Source organism: Epinephelus fuscoguttatus, linkage group LG12 (genome assembly GCF_011397635.1).
Source record: "Epinephelus fuscoguttatus linkage group LG12, E.fuscoguttatus.final_Chr_v1".
NCBI classification, from domain to species: domain Eukaryota; kingdom Metazoa; phylum Chordata; class Actinopteri; order Perciformes; family Serranidae; genus Epinephelus; species Epinephelus fuscoguttatus.
Window position 1 is genome coordinate 26467074 of NC_064763.1, and position 21328 is coordinate 26488401.

The 21328-nt window shown below is 42.0% G+C and overlaps 1 protein-coding gene across 7 annotated transcripts in view; it reads left to right on the forward strand.

Moving 5' to 3' along the window:
- nrxn2a (neurexin 2a) overlaps positions 1-21328 on the forward strand; it is a 199569-nt gene that overhangs the window by 89114 nt on the left and 89127 nt on the right. For 5 of the 7 annotated variants that reach the window (XM_049592953.1, XM_049592952.1, XM_049592956.1 and 2 more), the window contains 6 exons: positions 528-689; positions 6515-6944; positions 7636-8019; positions 8867-9070; positions 13630-13656; positions 21145-21264. In XM_049592953.1, the coding sequence (XP_049448910.1) occupies positions 528-689; positions 6515-6944; positions 7636-8019; positions 8867-9070; positions 13630-13656; positions 21145-21264 (1327 nt within the window). The remainder of the gene's footprint in view (positions 1-527; positions 690-6514; positions 6945-7635; positions 8020-8866; positions 9071-13629; positions 13657-21144; positions 21265-21328) is intronic. The other 2 variants (XM_049592954.1, XM_049592957.1) reach the window with 1 other exon arrangement.

Consider the following 21328-nt stretch of genomic DNA (forward strand, 5'->3'; position numbering starts at 1 on the left):
TGTTTTCACTTATTACCCCAAAGTGGGAGCTGGTACATTTGTGCAGGAATACATATTAACTGTAGGCTTATTGTCATGGCAACAAGCATATCATTTCTTCTCCTATAGCCCTATTCAGTCATTCATTTCCTTTGTCTCTGTGTACTGATGAGACTGATAGGAGAATAATCTTGTTTTGTTGCTGTCAATGCACAAGCATCGTGGCTTGCCATCTTGATATCTTTAATCTCAAATTAATTGAGTACACTGTAGCATTCATATTGCTTTGGAGCTGAAATATCAGTGGAAGGAATATTTATGGTATATTGACTCCACTGCAATCCTACTAATATATCAGAAACAGGGATCATCTGAGATTAGTGAACCCTTCAAAGCTGTTCTTGTAATTGCCTTCAAGAACCAACATTAAGGCAAGCTCAACTAGAATCAAGAAATGAGGCATGAAATAATTAGGACAGTTCTTTCTGTCTGACTTAAAAATCTCCATGTCTTGTCATTTATTTCCTCCCACAACGGCTCCTCTGTAGGTGACAATCTTGGTGGATGGAATTCTCACCACCACCGGCTACACTCAGGAGGACTACACCATGCTGGGCTCTGATGATCTCTTCTACATAGGGGGCAGCCTAAACACAGCTGACCTGCCAGGCTCCCCGGTCAGCAACAACTTCCTGGGCTGTCTAAAAGATGTGAGTACAGCTTGACCTCTGTCCCAGCAGAGGACTGGAAACACTATCCTACCCCTCTTAGATAGCACTCCCCTTTCCTATAAGCAGAGCATGTTCTGCGTATAGAAAATCACCCCTCACATTCGTATTGATTCTCCTGTTGTAGGATGTTTGAAGGAGAAACATTCAGCCGCGTATGTGCTGCTCACAGCATATGCATTTATAGATTCCTGTGGGAATCCCTTTGAGGGCGTAGCACTAATACACAGAAGAAACAGATGCATCTTCTTATGTTCATTCCTGAAACATAATCTGAACTTTTCATTGCTGTTTTCCAAATTTTTAAAGCTTTTTAACTCCGGCCTGTACCTGTCACACTGATTATCTCGAGCAAGCAAGTTAAGATCATGTACACAGCATTAGAATTAATATAGACAAAGCAGTGAATAATGGATTAATGCCCAATTTCAGCCTGGGCTTACAATTTTTTTATGAAGTGAGAATACTCATGAAAAGCAAATGACGTGCTATGTGCATTAAAAGTGAGAGGAATGCTTTCCCTCACCAAGGACAGATTAGGAGGAGACATGACTAAAACAGGCAGCAGAAAGTAGCATAAGCGTCAGGGCTGCAAATCGGTGTGTATATATTTTCTTGGGGTCAATACCCAGCTCAAACAAATGAGTTTTCTTCTGGCAGAGACACTTACGTCAAAGGATATAAGACCATTTATTCCATAAATGCTTATAAACTGTTATTAGGCTCCGCTCTTGATCCCCATTAAATCCAGCTGCATGGGATTCAGCAGGGAGTACAATGCACCAAGGACAGAACAGACACATCACTTAGAGGATACACAAAATGCACAAGGCAAATAGGGTGGAAATAGCCTGACTAAGCTAGTAACAGCAGCAATGAGATGGCGCAAAGTAGAGACAAGCAGCAGCTTCTTCACTGTATGTGTGAGAGTGAGAAATTGGCAGATTATAAATACTGACATATAGTCTTCTTTAAAGTAGATTAATGACTTATTTGAATATTGTTGGAGATTGTGTGCCTGACTTAAGTGCTCTGCCAGAACTATCATGAAAAGATTTGTTTTTCAGTTTCAAATTTTCTTGCTGGAGTCGGAAAAAAGCTCCTTCACTTGCCAAGTCCTAACCACAAAGCATCCAGTTTTTGCAGACACACAAAAACAGCATTTATGGTGAAGAGCTGAAATCTTCACACTGCTGTATTTGTGTCCACAACAAGTAATCTGTGTTTCAAAGTTAAGTCGTGTCTGATAAATAGAGACGTTACTGACAAACTCTTCCTCTGTGAGTTTTAGTTACGCTGGGCTTTGGGGATGGGAATGTCGTTCGGTCCACCACTTCGGTCCAGACTGAAATATCTCGGCAACTTTCAGAATGGATTGCCATGAAATTTGGACAAACATGAATGGTTCCCCAAGGATGAGTCATACAGACTTTGATCCCCTGAATGTTTCCTTTGGTTTATGTGTGCCAGATACCTGCAAAACCTGCTGTGCTTTATGTTAAGTTTTATTAACAACATGTAGCATGCTAACAGGCTAAACTAAGATAGTGGACCTGGCAAATATTACCTGCTAAACATTGGCAGGTTAGCATCAGTGGTGGGTAGAGTAAACAGAAAAGATACTTAAGTAAAAGTAGCATTACTTTATAACATCATTGACTCAAATAGAAGGAAAAGTAATCATAAAAGTAACAACAGCAGTAGGAGTAAAAAAAATATCTAATAAAAACTACTCAAGTAGTGAGTGACTTCATTAGATGCAATGTGTACCGTTCAAACAGGTCCCCAACGGGTAATAACTGATGTGAAGTGCATGTTATATGTCATGAAAGTGTATCCAGAACCAGATAAATGAGAAAATATATAGGGATGCACAATGATATCGGTACATCATCAGCATCGGCTGATTTCAGCTTTAAAATGAATCAACCAGGATGCTTTTTCTTATTTTGCACAATGAGTGAATATTACATACATTAAAAAATATTCTATTTCATGTCTCCATCTGCTGGTGAGCCATCAGGATAAGTGTATGCATCCATAATATGGTGTTAACTCCACTATAGAAGAGGAATGATGATCACTAAAATTGGGTCGGGGAAAAAAGTGAAGATATATCAATACCAGTATCAGTTATTACTTTGCCGTCAGACAGCAATTTCCATCGGGGAACTAAAGCTGTTTTATTGCTGTGTTCTAGCCACCAGACTCCATTGAGAAAAACAATAATTTAACATCTTTGAACACAGGAGCTGCTGGTCTACTGTTGTTTTGATCAGTGAGTTAGTTTGTGTTATTGTGTGACTGTGGTGTTAGTCTGGATTCACCAGAATCACACAACAGCGCAGACAAACTAAGTGATCGAGGCAGGGGTAGACCTGCAGCTCCAGTGTTCAGCAAGCTGAAATGACTGTTTTTTTAATGAAGTCTTGTGGCTTTGATGAGAGCATACATGAGGAACTGAAGCCACTAACAGCTTCCTGACATAATGGACTGTCTGTGTCACGGTGAAGTGGTGAAAATGTCTGATATATATCGAACACCTAAACTTTTGTTGTCTTTTTAAGTGAGTAAAACATGTTTGCAGCTGCCCTCGTCCACACCAGTGCACAAAAGCACCATATAAATGCAGTCCTTTAGTGTAGGCAATATACTGACTATGGATAAGAATCCAAACTATCCCTTTATCCTATTTAACTCCTATAAACAAAGCAGCAGGAAAAAAACTTTGTGTGTGTGTCTACATAAACCTCTGTTCCACCTGTGGTGCTATGATTGTCTAGTAGCTTATCTCTCGCTGTTGGACAGTCGCTGTCATGCGTGTCAGCTCAGCTGTATATTAAAATGATTTACCGCTAAGCGTTTCAGTAAAAGCAGCAAGATGTGTGTGGCCCTATGTGATAGAGTAGAATAAATACATATATTTTAGCGCAAATGTACTTGAGTAAGAATAAGAAGTATTCTGCAAAACAACTAGTGTCAGAAGTAAAATATAAGTAAATATGACATATCACCACTGGTGAGCATTGCCACTGTGAGCATGTTAGCACTCTGATATTAGCATTTTGCTCAAAGCACTGTGTGCCAAAGGACAGCCTCAGACAGCTGCTCCATGTTGTTTAAACAAGTTTAGGCTATTGATTTCCACTGTGAATCTCATAGTCCACACAGTCTACAGATGTGTAATTTTGTCCAATAACTTTGCAGTACAGGCACATTTAAACTGAACATGAATTTGTTGTAGTCTTAATAAAGTAGGCATGACATCAACATTTCAAAGCACTCAAGCATTAACTGAATGATTTTTAAATGGAGTGTCTCTGCAGTGTGAATACACTGAATTGAAAATTAGATGTTATTTATGGACAGGTTATTGTCCCAGCACCCTGCCAATGCTGCAGCCCCCACTCTGTGGGCGGTGCGGCTGGTGGTGGTGTTGAGACCTACTACTGCTGCGTGGAGTCGCACAGATGTACTGTAGGCATGCAGGGAGAGTGTGACGCGATAAAGAGTCATGAAGACGGAATCACAAACCCCGAAAAGTCCCAGTAATGAGGGCGAGCGGTGGCAGAGGCTGATCAAATGGGATCAGCCTCTGCCTGGAGATCCAGGAGGCAGGTTCACAGACGGGTCAGTCAAAGCCTGAGCTCTATAGTTTGATGATGAAGTGCAGGAACAAAGCTCTGCGGTGAATGGGAAGAATTCAAACATACATATTCATCTTAATCCATGCGGGAAAGAAAAGTAACTAAAATATTTATTGTATAAGCAGTGCATCTATTTAGGGGGATATCTGTCTTATTTTACTGAGTGTAGAGAGTTTGGGCCATGACTAATCTCTTAAGACATTACATGATAATAAATGTGAGTGCTGCTGGGGAGAGGCCATCAGGTTCATCAGGTACAGGAAAACTAATGGCCACTTGCAGACGGATGTCACGACTACAACAACTAGCAGGGAGAGATGAATTTGTCTTTGAAGTCACCGGCTTATTGGTCTGCAGCATGTGTGCCCACAGGATATCCCACACTGCATCATTAGGTCCCTCTAATGCTTCAAAGATTGTACCCAATTTGGTTATGAAGAATGTGCTCACACGGCTGTTAGCAGCAGAGAAGGTCTCCATTCTCAGTCTGCTGTTATTCTTCACCACTTGAGCATAAAAGACATGAGGGCTTTGTCAGTTGACACTGGGGGAGCTTTATTCTTGTGTTTCGGGATACTCTGTAATCCTTGTCACATACAACAGGCGTCTGAATTGGTGAAATAGGATTCCACTTCCTGTATTGTCCTTTGGCTTATGTAATAGCTCTGCAGAGGTCACAGTGTGCCTTTGGCGTTGCTAGTTGTAAACAATGTCCGTATATGACTGCTAACGCACCGTTCCCGCTTTGTGAACGTGTCCTGATTGACTGTCTTCCCGTTTAAAAATTGCCTGTTACACTCATTTCTCGATGGTCAGTTTCACCATCTGATTTCACTGCTTAATTAGTCACACTGAAGGCAGTGTGAAGTGTGATATTGGCTCAAATTGCCTCTCAGCTCTGCTGTTAGTCCTCTGTGCAGTGTGGTGTGTCACCTCAGGCAGTGACTGGTCGCAGAGTGATGTGGCAGATAACAGTGGGCTCGGGGTGACTTACAGCTGATACAGAATGAGACAAGGACTGTTGTCTCCCGCTGTGCATATTGATGAACCTGCACTGAAAGTAGAAAATAATACAATAACGGCGCAGAGCAGCCCTCACTGGCACGCTATTGAAGTACGCTCCTAGTATAAACAGGGTATATTGTGTGTAGTGTAAGTAAATATATTTGAAAAGGCTTTTGTACTTCTCTCTGTTTCCTGTGATTGAGCTGAAATCTCAAATCAATAGCCAGACATTCCTCAAAGACAGAGGGAGGTCTTTTGTATATTCACTGCAGCCGGAGAGTATAATCAGATTTTTCCACTGCTGTTTATCTGCATCATGAGCTCAGCACTCAAGTTTATGCCCTCTTACATTTACTATATTCACCTTTTTGAAATATAAATTGCATTTTTGTGTTTGTAAAAGATGGAGTCCGCCTCTCTCCACCACCCACCATCTCTGCTTGGACTTGATCTCTCTCACTTTACTTTGTATAAACACATATAATTGTCATTGTGTAGGTGCTGTGTCTGTGATTCCTCCCCCCTGAATTTAAGATTATTCCACTGTCAGACCCATTGTACGTTCCTTAGTGAGTCAGCTAAATGTCTAAAATGTAAATGTTTGCATTTGCATCTAAATCTAAATGCATTTACCAAATTTTTTTAAAAGCATCTCCGCTCCTGCTGCCTCCTTGGTTTTCTTTTTCACGACAGGTTTTGTAGTTAATGAAGTAATTTTATGGTAAACTCGAAAACATCCAGATCAAAAACCAGACAGTGTTGGTATGGTGAGCTTTTGATTTTGAGTACCTGTAAAACGCAGTGTGTTCAGTTGTACATATCTCCTCTGTATCTGCGTGGACACACGGTCAGGAACAATCTCAGGCAGACAAAGTGTGATTCATTTTCTTTTATTAATGCATCAAGCGCCTCTACATCCGTTTAATTAAAGGTGCCAGTTTATTGGAGCGGACTATGGAAATGAAATCATTGGGACATTTTCCATCAGAGTTTTGAGTTCAGGGATGATTCAACTTGTTTTCTGCAGCGTGTCCTCGCGATTATGCCGTGTCATATCGATTCTAATACTTATTGATGAGTAATATTCAACCCTTGCACCGAATTCATTGCTCTTCCCAGCTGTCACCTCACCGCAACATCTCTCTCATTTATTAGGTGGTCTACAAGAATAATGAGTTTAGACTGGAGCTGTCACGACTGGCTGAACAGCGAGACCCAAAGATCAGTATCCATGGTGACCTGATATTCAGCTGCGAGGATGTGGAAGCCCTGGAGCCGGTCACCTTTGACACGCCGTCTGCCTACTTGACATTGCCCAGGTGGAACACAAAGAAGACGGGCGCCATATCTTTTGACTTCCGCACCACAGAGCCCGTCGGCCTGCTGCTGTTCAGCCACGGCAGCCTGCAGGGCACGCAGCCCGACAGGAAGCCCAGGGCCGATTTCTTCGCCATAGAGCTGCTGGATGGGTTTCTCTACCTGGTCATGGATATGGGCTCTGGCAGCATCAAGATGAGAGCCAGTAACAAGAGGCTCGACGATGGCGAGTGGTGCCATGTGGACTTCCAGAGGAGAGGGCGCAACGGTAAGAGAATTATATTTGTGAAGGCAGGGGAAGCCTTCTGTCTGCTTCTGTTACTGTGCTCCTCCAGTTTTAGCTGTGAAGCAGAAAAGGTTCCAAGCTGTGAAACCACCATATGCCAGCATGGATTCAGTCACATTGGCACGCTCTTACGTTTTATTCACTGCAGTGAAACATGCATGCACATTAGGTTTTAATTACAATGATATTTTCCCTTGCTATAATCTATGTATGACATTTTGAAATCCGTGTTAACCTATTTCACAAGTGGCCAATTATACAGGCACCCACCTCAAATTGGGCCTTATTAGTACAATCCAAATGTCTGCCTTATTAGTAGAATCCAAAATATACACAGTTCCTTCTATTTCTTCCTACTCATTTCTATAAATAAATTTCCTTCCTTCTCAAGCAGGGCAATGTGACAATGCAGATTTGTCATTTGTAATTCTTCACTTTTCCAGAGCAAGTTTTAGTTTCGGCTCCTGCTTCTGCTCACACAGTCAACTCCTGAGGACTGGCAGTACAGTTTCTTAATCCACACTCTTTTAAAACAAGCGCAGACTAATGCCCACTCCCTCAATCTCACAGTTTGTTCTCACTTCTCACTTAGCACAGCCCACACACACCTGTCTTGATTTTCTGTAACAAAAACATTGTGCAAGTACAAATTGACTCACTGCCCGCCCTACAGGCTTTATCTCGGTGAACAGCCAGAGCATCCCCTTTTCTGCTAACGAGGGCAGTGAGATCCTTGACCTAGACGGAGACATGTATCTCGGAGGTTTACCTGAAGACCGCCAAGCCCTCATGCTCCCCCCTGAGGTATGGACCGCCTCCCTCAGCCTTGGCTACGTGGGCTGTGTGAGGGACCTCTTTATTGACGGGCAGAGCCGGAACCTGTGGAGGCTGGCCGAGGTTCAGAGCGCCACAGGTGTCAGCAGCTTCTGCACCAGGGAGACTCATGTCAGGTGCGCCAGAGACACGTGTGCCAACGGCGGACACTGCAGAGAAGGCTGGAACCGCCACATTTGTGACTGCAACGGTACTGGCTACCTCGGGCCCAGCTGCGAGAAGGGTAAGAGTCTCTGAAACAGATGATGGTGGATGGGGAGGATAAGTGATTTCAAAATGCTGCTGCAAAGCTTTTAACACACTTTGGCCTGTATTTTATTTATTAACTTAGCTGTGTAGTGGCTGGAAAGTGCCTGCACAGATGGGAAAAATGTAGATACAAAGAAAACTCATTATCAGACCCTACTGCTCAGCCCTTCCAAATAATAATAATTTGATTTGCAATAGCAGTATGATCATCTACATACTGTATAATGTCATACCTATTCAAATGAGTTCTCTCAAATCAGAGTAACCTTCCACGTCCACAAAGCAGTCTAGGTGACAGTCAAAGGACAAAATGCCTATTTTTTAATGTAAGCCATAGTAAATTACAGTATTTTCCTACAGTGTAGTGATTCATTAATGAATTGTCGGTATCATAAGGCCAGTGCTATGAGTGTTTCATTAGAAATGCAGTGCTGCCTCGGCACGGTGATTCGGCCTGAATCACTTTGCATTTACCATGCAGATGGTTTTCTCACAGAGAGGCCAAATTACGCAGATCCATTGGCAGCTAATAGTATGAGGGATATATGAAAATCCCTCTTGTATTGCACTATGATGGGTATAAATCCTTCAGAAATTTGATTGCTGCTGTAATCTCGCCGCTGTCTTTGCATGCTCCAGGCTTTTTCTGCCATCTGGTGCGACTGATGAAAACTGCAATCTAAAATGATATCATGCCGCACCTGAGATAAGCTCAAATAGATTTCAGGTTTCATTCCATAAATGCCACTTTTTGTTTTTAATTTAGTGTTGTTGAACCCCTCGGGGGTTCAATGTCTGCTTCCTCTTCCTGAAAACCACAGAGGCCACCATGGTGAGCTATGACGGCAGCATGTATCTGAAGGTGGTGCTGCCAAGGACGCTGCACACAGAGGCCGAGGACGTGTCCCTCCGCTTCATGTCCCAGAGGGCTTTTGGCCTGCTGATGGCCACCACGTCGCAGCAGTCGGCGGACACCCTGCGTCTGGAGCTGGACGGAGGCAGAGTGAAACTCACTGTGAACCTGGGTAATGCTGCTGCGGCAAATGCGAGCAGATAATACCAGTTGACCTTTCAGGATGTGTCACCAAGCTAGAGTTCTCATGACATTAGTTTTGTCTCAGACTCTCTCATTCCCATCTTCATACACTGTTACTACAGTTGCTTAAAATAATCATTGACTGCATGTTGCTATAATTTATTTGCAATTTTTCAGAGACCTGTGGTGTCAGATTATTTCAGTGTAGGTCAGTTTAACTGGATATTAGGGAATGCAATTATGAGTGGTCAGTTTCATAACATTTAAACAAATATTGTGATAACAATGAAATGTGGACATATGGAATGGTCCTGGATGAAGTTACAGAAAATCATTTTCAACAGTTTCTATTTTAGCCAAATATACTTTGGTTTGCTCAAAGCAGAAATGAAAGAACATCTTAATGAACTAACTGATGGTGTAAATCATCTTATCAGCTGTATTTTAGAAAGAGATCATTTGGAGTTTAAAAGCGCTTCATCTATGGATGGGATTTAAATTAATACTTTGACCTTTTAGGAAATGAGCTTTTTGACTTCCTGGCAGAGAGTTAGAGGAGGAGATCGACAAGACTGTTGTATCCATCAATAAAAGATAAGCCAGCAGAGAGTTAGCTTAGCACAAGGACTGGAAACCAGGCGAAACAGTGAGCCTGGCTCTGTCGTATGTTCACAAAACTCACCCACTGCTACACGTGACGCTTAGTAATTAATGTTCTTTTTCTGTACAAAAACTGAAGTGTAAAAATGACAATTCCTTCTTTTATGAGGGGTTATGTATCAGACAATTTCCTGGCCATGCACAGTAACTTCCTGGAATCTATGCTGGTTGCCTGGCAACCGCTCAGAGCCAAGAAATAGTTCAATACTTAGCCCCCTGTAATACAGCAAATTGGCATATTTACTCTCAGTAGCTGGCTGTGGCTCCATATTTGACGAACATCTGAGGGTGTTTTCACATATAGTCCTTTTTAAACAAACTGAACTCAGTCCTCTTAAAGTGCACCGAAAAGTGGACCAACAGAAAAAGGACTCAGTTCTCTTTCTGGTCAACTTCAGCTCTGATGGGGCCTCAGTCCTCTTTCTGTTCACACTTTATTGACACAGTTTTGTTTTTACTTTTAGCGCGGTTATGAAGCCCCTCACTTTTAAATGAACTTAAAATTGGAGCAAACCTTAGTGTTTCTGTGCTGTAGACTGTTGCCGTTTGATGTATTCCACATTCAACATCTGGAGACGTGCAGTATCTTCCATGTCCTGCGTCATTGCAAGCACTACAGGCCGACATGGTTTTGTCTGTTTTTTAGGCGTCCCAGTGCAACAGCGTGTGATCTAGAGGGCTAAATACAATGACAAAGAGCAAAGTGAACCTGGAGCGCTTTGTGTTCACAAGGCACAGGTCAATTTAACCCCACCATTGACTTGAGGGGAACCAAACTCAGACCACCTTGGGAGATGGTCTGAGTTCAGTTCGCTTCAGAGGGGTCTGAGATCTTGGAGTGTTCACCGTTCTGAGTCCATTTGAAACGGCTGAAAAGGACCAAGTGTGAAAACACCCTTACTCTCTTCCAGGGTTTACTGTAGACATTGTGTTTATGTAGTAACCTGTGTATCTTCACCACTCGCACACTTTTGCTTCTTGGGCATCACAAAATTTGTATATTTATACAATAAGAGACGTATCATCGTATCTTTTCAACATAATAGTACAAAACTGAACAACTGATGTGAAACAAATGAAGAACACTTCTTCTGAATTATAAAATCAATCTTTGAAAAACATTTTGGAGATTTTTTTTAAAAAGAAAAAGCAATGATAAAAGGGGTTTAAGCAACTGTAGATGTGTATGTATCTTCTGCCTCTCTCTTTCTCTTTCTCCTGCTCTCTCTCTCAGTTCATCCAGTGGTCAGGTCCCATCTGACCGTCTCGGCTCTTTCAGCCCTTCAATGGCTTGTCTGCAGTTCAAGGAGAAGGCAGTCAGAGACCAGATCCATCATTACGCTGAGATATTACCACTTAGACCGCTCACGCCGTAGATACGGCCATTGTCGTTCCCCCTCCCTCCACATTTACTGGCCTGTCCAGTTTAGAGCCGCTTCACTGAACAGGGGGTGCCAGTGATGGACACACTCGCACACATGCACACACCTGCAGCAGAAAGTCACTCTGGTCTCTGGCTGTCTGTATCCACTGCTCTGTGATGGTTGACAGCTTGAGAGCACTCCTCAGCCACATGACTTACACCAATATATTCATGGATGAAATTGGTTTCATTATTCAGGACATGCAAATGGTGAGCGGGTGAATCTATTCTGAGGCCGAAAATGTGAATACTGCAGATGGATTTAGGAGGTATTAGCATGATAAACAGTTAGCAAAGCATCACATTTGTGCTGGTGTCATTATTTTCACGGTGTAAGGTTCACTGTGGCTGCAGGTTGTGCAAATCGCCCTTTTCCTCTGGATTTAACTTGGAAAATAGTTTATTACCATCAGGCCAGCCTGCAGAACAAGCAGGAGGCCGGATCATTTCAGTTAACCGCACTCTGAGCTTAAGAGTGAAGACGGATCAAGGTTTGGGCTTTGGAGTAGAGGTGCATCAGTACAATAGGTCAAATTATTAAGTTTAACTCATACCACTAAAACTTATTATGTTACACATTCATGACCTTTTCAGTATTATTTAGTGAAATAAATCAATCACGTTAATGTCTTATCACTTATGAATGCATGCAGGCTCTCCCAAACATAAATTATACAAGAGGCTATACAGCTGAAGAAAACTGAGATGGTTTCATCTCACAGGAAATGAGGCGTTTATTGCAAATTCTGCATGATCCCAGTAACTGCTTGACCTTAAAACTGGGGTTAGCAGAAATCTGGAAAGGAAAATACAGGAATACACACCCTCCCCTGCAGCTCTCCCCTCTCTGTTCGAGCCCCTCCCACCAGGCGACCATCGCTATATGCACATGCTTCATACAGAAACTCAGGATTCCCCACACATTCATTTTTTAATCTTATTTCATTGTAGAGTTGTATGCAATGCATTCGCTCAGCCCCTCCTTGCCCCCCTTACTGTCTCTCTATTGGACTACATATATGACAAGAATTAGCTAGCTAGCCACCCTAGCATCCGTTTGCCTTGCTCCCAACTGCTGTGAACTCCAGCTTGGGGCTTGGAGCTTCAGTCAGCAGCTGTAGTAGCTCGAATTCAGCCATCACAAACCCCCCAGCGCCAGGAGTGACTGCAGGCTGCCTAGAAAACCGCAGCAACACAAAGTTTGCGGATCCAGCAGGGAGTCAGGGCTGCCTGGTCCCCAGAAGTTTGGGTTTGCACTACCTGGATTTGGGATGCTGCAGCTGCTGATTGGGGGTCCGTCTCCGGAGCTGCTGCCAGCTCTCCTCCCGGTAAGGTGGTCGGTAGCAGCGGGCAGAGAGGTGGACACACTGTGATTTGAGGTTCAAGCTAATGTTAGCTACATTAACATGAACTTAAATGACTGTATTATGAATTACCTGTGTTAAAGACGTGAGCTTTGGCTGCGCTTAGAAGTAGGCTAAACTATACTCATATTTTCAGTCCATCTCAGGCACTTTCATTGTCAGACTCTCTTATTGTTAAGGTCGTCTTCCCTTTTGGGGTTGCTTTGCAGCGTAGGCAGTTGTTGCCAATGCTGGAATAGCAACTTTCTCTGCAGGATTCTCAGCTATTGTATCAGGCTTTCACAGAAGGGGCTTGCACATGCATCTGCATTAGTAGAACAGCTAATAGGAACACCCTGGGAACACTCTGCTCCCAGGATTTTGGCCCTGTGACTGGCCAGAATCTCCCGTCATAGACTAGATTTTTGAAAGCCCAGTCTAGTGTCCTCTCAGACCACTTGAATTACAATACGCTCAAACTAAATTATGGGATTTTTGCCCAGTGATGCCGAAGTTAAACCGCCTACCCGAGCTTTAAACACTGCTCAGTAGCCACTCTAACTTGTTTTCTGAAGTTAATTCATTAGGCTCCTTTGGGTGATTAAGACGGTTTATTCTGTTTCACATGTTGAAATCTTCAACCGAATCAAGCACAGGTTCCTCTTTTGTTATCTGCTTCAGACAGTTTTCCTCACAGCGGTGCGTGTTTGCTGTATTACCCCAAAGCAGGTGTCAGTAAAACTATCAGTCCCAGTATCTGCAGACGGTTGAATGTAAGCAGCCGCATCCGAGCTGATACCGATGCTAAAAATAATACTGGTGCACCTCCACTTTTACGGTCAATAAAACTCTTATTGATCCCGACTTTGATCTGGTCTATTGTACTCCCAGCAGTGCCAGACACATGCTGATCCTTTCACTCACTGTTCCTTTTTCTAATGTTATGTACACTACAGGGAGGAAAGTGGCGGTTTAGACTCTCGAGGCTGTCCCCGGATGGTGGGCTCTGAAAAGCACTGAACTGTCTGCAGAATGTACCTTGAAGGATGTGAAATATTCTCCTCTTTTGTGCTGTTTCTTTTTTTTCTTTTAATCTCACCATCTCACTCTCTCTCTCACCAGATTGTATCAGGATAGACTGTAATCTCAGTAAGTGTCTCCTATGATTATTTACTGTACCATGATTTAGAGAACATGCACTGTGGTGTAATCATATGCCTCTTGCTCTATTCCCTTGTGAAACAGAACATAATTCATTTCTTCTGCCCCCCAATTCCCCGTGTTTACTATTGCTGTTATGCTGCTCACAAGCATCATTACAAAGATAAGACCAAGAATGAGACTTCACTGTGCAGTTGAATATAATTGGATCTTTTCCACACCCGTGAAGTCCGCGTTTTGGCAACAATTCAAATGACACATTTTCTCATTATTGCAATGTAATAATCTTGTAATCAAAAGTAGCTAGATCTGACGTACAGTCGCCGGCTGTTGTGCTGACAATGAGTCCGTCATTCATTTGCTTGTGACCAATTTGTTCACATCGGCTGATAATTGGGCACAGTTCAAGGACAATCAGCAATTATCTGCAATGAGAAAAGCAGCTCTCAGCCTCACTTTAGACAAATAAAAAAGTGCAATCTAGTTAGCCAGATATGCGATCAACAGATGAAACAGGACTGTTATCTATCAAGCAAATATGTTTGTGCTTAAATGTTAAAACAAGTTAGAGAGAGTACAGTTTGTTGCAGCTTTTTCATTTTAGGAGAGTACATTCGTTGGAACATTTCCTTTTTAATGTGAATTAAATCACCAGCTGTCAGTTTTTCATGGCAGTATTTCAATAAAATATGTGTCTGAGTGGAACTACTCATTATACATCAATAGACGTGATATTTTGCTTTGTGATACCCCCAAGATTTTAACTGTAAGAGAACTGCAAGGGTGTACATAAAAGAAAAAAAAAACATCCTTACTGCTTGTCCTAACTTAAGTTAAGTTTCAAAGAAAGAAAAAAACCCTATCTTCCTGTTACAGAAGCAATTCCTTAAGTCATGGCTGTGTCCTTTCTTATCTCATATGTCCTCGCATATCTTAACTTAATATGCCCTAACTATATAGTCTGTGTGGAGTTTGCATGTTCTCCCTGTGTCAGCGTGGGTTTTCTCTGGGTTCTCCAGCTTCCTCCCATAGTGCAAAGACATGCATGTTAGGTTGCTGGTGACTCTAAATTGGCCGTAGGTGTGAATGTGAGCATGAATGGTTGTCTGTTTCTCTCTGTGTCAGTAGAGGAGAGGAAGTTTAGTCGTTGTTTTATATATGTATACAGACAGACAGACAGACAGACATTTATTTTTTAGTGTCATCATATGGTTAGAATAGCCTTTCAATATTTATATTTCAGTGTTCATATTGTTCCCCATTTTCACTGTCATTGCTATACAGACCTAACAATAGTGCTGCTGCCTTTATTGGCAGCTATTCTGAATTTAGGACAGGGTCAGTGCCAGGGGTTAGCACCTCCATTTGTCCAAGGGCCAGACTTTTTCTAAGCAGACACGTTCAGGGCAGGACTTTCGATAAATATGGTAAGGTAAGTTAAGATAATACAATTATTTTAACGATAGATTAAAAATAAATGAAACAGTACACTAAATAAGAGCAGGTGAAAACATTTGAAGGCAATGTTAAATAAAAGCATGTTGAAAAAAGAAGTTAGATGAGAGCTTTGAGTTTGTGCCCATTGTTGCATGAAAATATGCAATTCATTTACAAAAGACAGAAATTGGTTTCTGCTTCACTTGTCTGATTTGTACTGCCCAACCAGCAAAAATATGGGTTAATCAACCACCTGAATCTGACCCGACCTGCAATCTGCCAGCGTTATGCGTAATAGTTGCACAATTGTCAGGACTGAGGAGTGACACAAGGACAGGGACACAGACTGAGCACTGTGGCATCTGTGTGTGTGAGAGAAAGAGGGAGAAAGTGACCAAGAGAGAGGGAGAGAAGATGGAAAGTGGACTATTGTGTGCAATGTTTCTGTAATAATTATTAACCTATGATATTTCCAAGTAATACCCAAACCCGCCCCGGGAGCTGTGGGTTGATAATAAGCTAATAATAAGCTAACAGGTGGATTTATAAAGCACCTGTAAATCAAATGCACATAGCCTGTTTCGGGTTTGTCAGTTGTTCCTTACAAAAATACTTCCCTCACAATTGTTTTGGGGGTTACTTCAATATAAGAAGAAGAAAAAAAATCTTGATATGATAAATCCCAGGGTGCAATTTTTCCTCCTCAGTTTTTATGAATTGATAATATTCTGACTTTGGTGGCCCTATGTGGCCTGCTGGCCGTTGGTTGTCGATCGCAGGTCTACATTACCCTAACTAAGGATTCCTTACTCAGGGAAATCCCTTAGGATGGTTCTGTAAAAGCTAAATTTCTGTTCTAAGACAAGATTTTTTCCTACATGCAGTTAGGAAACATGTTTTTGCAAAACAAAAAATCCTAGATGTCACCCTAAACTGAGATGAGATAGGATCTGCGACTGAGGAAGTTTCTGTAATGAGGCCTCTACACCATATGTGCTATACAATGCAGGCAGAACAAGCTGGATGACCCCGCTGTATAAAATCCCTCAACATGACAAACGACTTGATTTAAAAAATGACTGAGACGACAAATGATCAAATCCATCGTCGTGAGCCATGGGGTATTTAAATGAGCGAACATAATCCCATCGATTAAAAGGCCGATCTTTCTCTGTATCAACAGGATTGATTTTCTGGTGTTCTATACTCCTGTGAAATGAATCAGTACTTTAGGATTGTGCCGCGGTGTTGTTTGAATTCATGATGCAGATTGCTGCTCTCACCTGATAGTGAGAGACAGGCAATTTAAGTTTTGGTTCAGACTGAAGCAGTAGGAGAAATAGATAAAAGCTATTGGCAGTGGAGAGGTGAACGGCTCTCTGATATAGATCATCCAATACAGAGGAGGCTTATGAATGCTTATAAAAGTTATCACTATAATCGAGTGCCGGCTGAAAGCTTGTTTCCACCCCTCATGTATGAATAATTCCCGGGTTCTCTGAAATAAAACATTGAACTGTTCGTGTTCAATTTCTCTATGATTTGCAGCCTGAATATCAGTTATTATATTGTATTTATACTCACCTGACATGAAAGGAGCCCACTGCAACAACTGTTTGTGTACTCTCAAACATATTTTAACATTTAAGCGTGCACAATAGAAAAATCAATAACCTACAGTCTGTTCAGTAATTTTGTCTCATGTTAATGTACTGATCTGAGATGCTGATGTAATGGCTATACAGCAAAAGGGGACAGTTTTACTGTTGCAGCAGATTTACGGCACATGTGAGCCTAAGCAACAGTCCATTATATTTAATGGATTACATTGTTTTTCTCTGATCGAGGTGAGTAGTGTGTGTGTGTGTGTGCATTCATGGGTGTGTGGATGGTTGAAGTGGCAGGAGTGAGGTGTGCATGCACTGTGAATAGACTAGTCTTATGACCCACCTTGCAGGATGGCAATTTAAAGGCATTTTTAAAAGGTTTATAGAAAGTCAAATATGCAGGTAAACAATTATGGGACTAGCGAAGACAATATGTTGAACATGGCTGTGTATCCTTTATCGCCTCAGATATCTTCCCAAGTGTTCACCCTCTCCACCAGCAGATGGCATTGCATCACCATGCACAGCCCACAGAAATCATTTACTGTATGTGCATCTCTTTGTGTGCAAAATGAACCGTTTTCCTGATCAATTATGCTGTATGTATGCAACACCAGTGACCTCTGAAGAGCTTAATACTGCAGATGTGATGATGGATGGCTTCTTAATGGATTTCATGGTTGATAACAGACAGTGGAGCCAAATTTTAAATTGCAGAATTATCTGCCTAAATGATTTAAACGATCATCATTTAGTGAGCGATATCATTGGGTGGAATTACACTTTGCACTTTGTACTCATTGTGAATTTTAAATGTCCTTGTTCTTGACCACCTTAAAAGATTATCTTACAACTTGATTCAGATTTCTCAGGTGAGGGTTTTTGCCAGTATTTCTGAAGGAATCAAAGAGACAGCCCATCTGCAGCAGCTGCTTGGAAGCTGTCAGTGGGAGGGTAGTAGTTGCGAGAACAAATGTTGCTGCAGTGCTCTTGATTAATTCTTCCCGAATATGGGGAATAATGGTACACAACACACTTTTGAAATGAGGCATTTGTCCTACAAAATTACAGAATTACCATAACATGCTTTGATTAACACGCACATCCTGCGTTCAAAGTCTCGGCTCACTCATAATGCTGACCTGTATAACTGCACCATGCCTTTGAAGTTATCCTTGTTTGAAAATATGACTCAAATTCAATTTTAACTGAGGATCAAACTGGACAAAATAGACCCTTTACATGTGCGGCTTGCTCTCGAGCCTCTGGAAGCTGAGCTTGTGAAGCGAAGGCACTTTGAAAGGAGCCCACATTTCAAAGGGTTTACAGTCAGATGTCTGTGTGAATACATATTATATTCCACCATTTTACTACCCACTGCAGTGTTGGAGATAGATCACTATCACTGATATCAAACACAGGCTGCGCAGTCAGTTTTACTAGGTGTGCTTCATTTTTATTTACTGAGACAAAATTCTTCATGACCCCACTTTCAAATCAAATACTGCCACAACAAATAACACTATTACATGTACAGATAATAGTAGATGTTTTCATTAAAGGAGTACTGCACAGATTTAGCATCAGATTAGCAGAACCAGGGATATTTTCTCATTTATTCCACACATTGTCCTTTCTTATCAAAGCCTATATTACCCACAATGCAACTTGAAAGCCAGAAGTTAGGTCAGACATAAGCTTGGTTTCACAGATATACATGAAATGACCATAACCTTATAACACTGTATTACGTGATGGTGGCATGTAATGTTTTAAATTAATGTGCCAGCACCACGAAAACAGCGCCAACTGAAAGTCAATTAGGATTCTTTGTTGTGGTAAACACACGAATTCTGTGCTTTAACAACATCATGTAATGGGCAGTAGTTAATGTTACAACCCCACAGGTAGTATATAGAGTGAGAAAGTTTGCAAAGGAAGGTGGTCGGGGTGGTGTATGGTCGCAAGGTTTTTACTTCTGAGGACTGAAGGCAACAAGTACTAGCTAATTAGAGGGAGAGTAAGGTCAGTCATGCCTTCAGCGTACAAGTCAAACAAACACAAGACTTTCACCCACGAGACATGACATGGGGACCACTCATTGTTTAGACGGCCCAAAATTCCAAAGCCCCACTAGTCCAAAAGGTGGTTCTACAACAGCCCATTTTTCTGGACCTATAGCTCGGAAGTCCCGTACACACTCCCTACAATTAGACAATCCAATCGGCAAAAAAAATATTGCACTGTAAAACAACAGATTTTTGTAAAAACAGATACATTACATCTGTACATTACCACTATATGTAGAAATTTAACATTTGTCGACAACACTGTGGTTAACATGTGGTTAGGTTTAAGTAAAAAATAAAACACTTGGTAATAGAAAAAGATTATGTTTTGGCTTAAAACATCCCCGTTTGGTGGCGCAGTGCTGCTGGAAAATCAGGGACAGGCTCATAAGGAACACCCAGGTTCAGTGGCTCAATTGCTAATGACAAATGCCACAAATGATTGGTAAAACCTCCAGGGTCTGTAGCTCAAACGCCACTGGGAAATCTTGCGAAGGGTCAGTAGAAACATCAAGAATCTGTGGTTCAAACACTGCTGGGAAACTGAAACTAATTGCAATTTCAAAGCAGTGGGGGTTTGTTTTGGGAGAAACAGGCTGTCAGAGAAATGGGCTTTCAGTTCAATGGGTCGTTTTTCAGACAAATGGGGGCTTCCAATTTTGGACCTCTGGATGGCAATGGCATGGCACCCACAACATTAGGTTGTGTACTTGTGTCAAGTACATAATAAATGTACAGTTCATGCCACCACCACATATTATGGTGTTAAGAGGTCATGGTCCTTTCAGGTATTTCTTTGAGATCAGGTCGTCGAAGATTGATGTAGTGGCTAAGGTAGCCTTGAGTCGCTAGCCTCAAGCAGAGACTTAAACATTGCGTACACACAAAACAAGGCCTAAAAGAGGTGTACGCCACTTCACATGCAAAATTTGTGATTTATAAAACAGACTTAATGGAAGAAACTTTGTCCCATGCTTATGAACATTTTAGATATAGGAAATTGGTGACACAGATGGTGACATAGGAGCCTGATTATACAAATTGTCAGATAGTTTTTGGCACACACCATTTTTGGCTTTTGTCCGCACGTACATTTTTAGTATGGATACTACGCACTTCTTTTTGACTCCACAACCCCATTTTTTTTTGTTTTTTTTTCCCCCCAAACTTATAATCTTCAGAAACAACAGATGCTGACTCAAGTGACATCACCTGAGGCAAATTATAAGATTTGGCACAGCTCCCTCTGGAACCACAAAGCGTTATACACCTTTTTTGCCATGTGCAGTAACGTGAGTACTCCCCAGTCAGACCTGCAAACAGACTTTCAATGGCTGACATTAGATGGCAGGGAGCTCCCCTCTGAGAAGCACAGATAAGATGAATCGTCCTCTCTATCCGGCATTCCACTATCTCCGTTTTCATTACAGCAAATCTTGTCTGTACCTCTGTTTTGCGATAGAGATTTACAAGATAAACATTTCTGTTTTTGTGTTGGACATGACTCCAGCGAGCGGTTTGTTTTTCATTATCTAAGTTAATCCGTCAAATATAGAGGGAGCAGGATTTGATGCAATTGATCTGTCTGGTGTGTGTAGTCGATATTCAGCAGGTGGATGGTGGTATCATGCGGTGTGCTGTAAAGACACTTGATATGCAGCCCTGGACAAAGTCTCCAGTCGCAGTTTTATTTCCCTGAGGATGAAACAGTGCAGTGTTCGGAAACCAGTTGATGTTTTCCATTTATTGCCCTCTGTACGTCCCCTGTAATTCTCCTACACCCTGAGCTCAATTAGACAGACAAACCCCTAAAGGCGCAGTCAGCTTAGGCATGGCCAATTAGTTTCCCAAGCGATGTCAGAACTCCTTTGAACTGCCGTGTCGGCCTGTTGCATAGGCACTGATTTGGGATGACGGTGCTGCAGTGGCAAGCTTCTGCACTGTGACCTATTTTGAAACCAACGAAAAAGGCAGAGGATAGTGCAGAAATCCTGAAACTTGGAAGCTGTATGTTTGAGCCAAGCCTCTAGATAATACATGTTTCCCCAGTAGACATCAATCAAACGACCCGATGAAGAAAAAGCATGCGTCATGCTTTTTCAGTACAGAAATCATTTTACACATGTTGGCCATTCAACCTGCATAATAGGAGCTACCACTGCAGTTTCTTTGTTTCATTCCTCCTTTAACTGTGTGTTGAGTGAGAGCATGTTCCTGGTTGCAGGTAAATGTTGACAGCTGTGTGTGTGAGTGGTTTGGAAGTGAATGAATATATGCACCCTGAATAGAGAGAGCTTCATGTGAAAAGAGTGTACACTGAGCTGATGTGGTATGATTGTCACTTGACGCTTTCCTCCTCTTAGGCAAGGGACCAGAGGTACTCCTGGTAGGCGAGAAGCTGAATGATAATGAGTGGCACACAGTGAAGGTGGTGCGGCGTGGGAAGAATTTGCAGCTCTCTGTGGACAATGTGACAGTGGAAGGTACGTAGTAGGAATAAGGGAGCTTTGCTTACAAAGGTGATATTGAAAGGTTTTTGCAATTGAA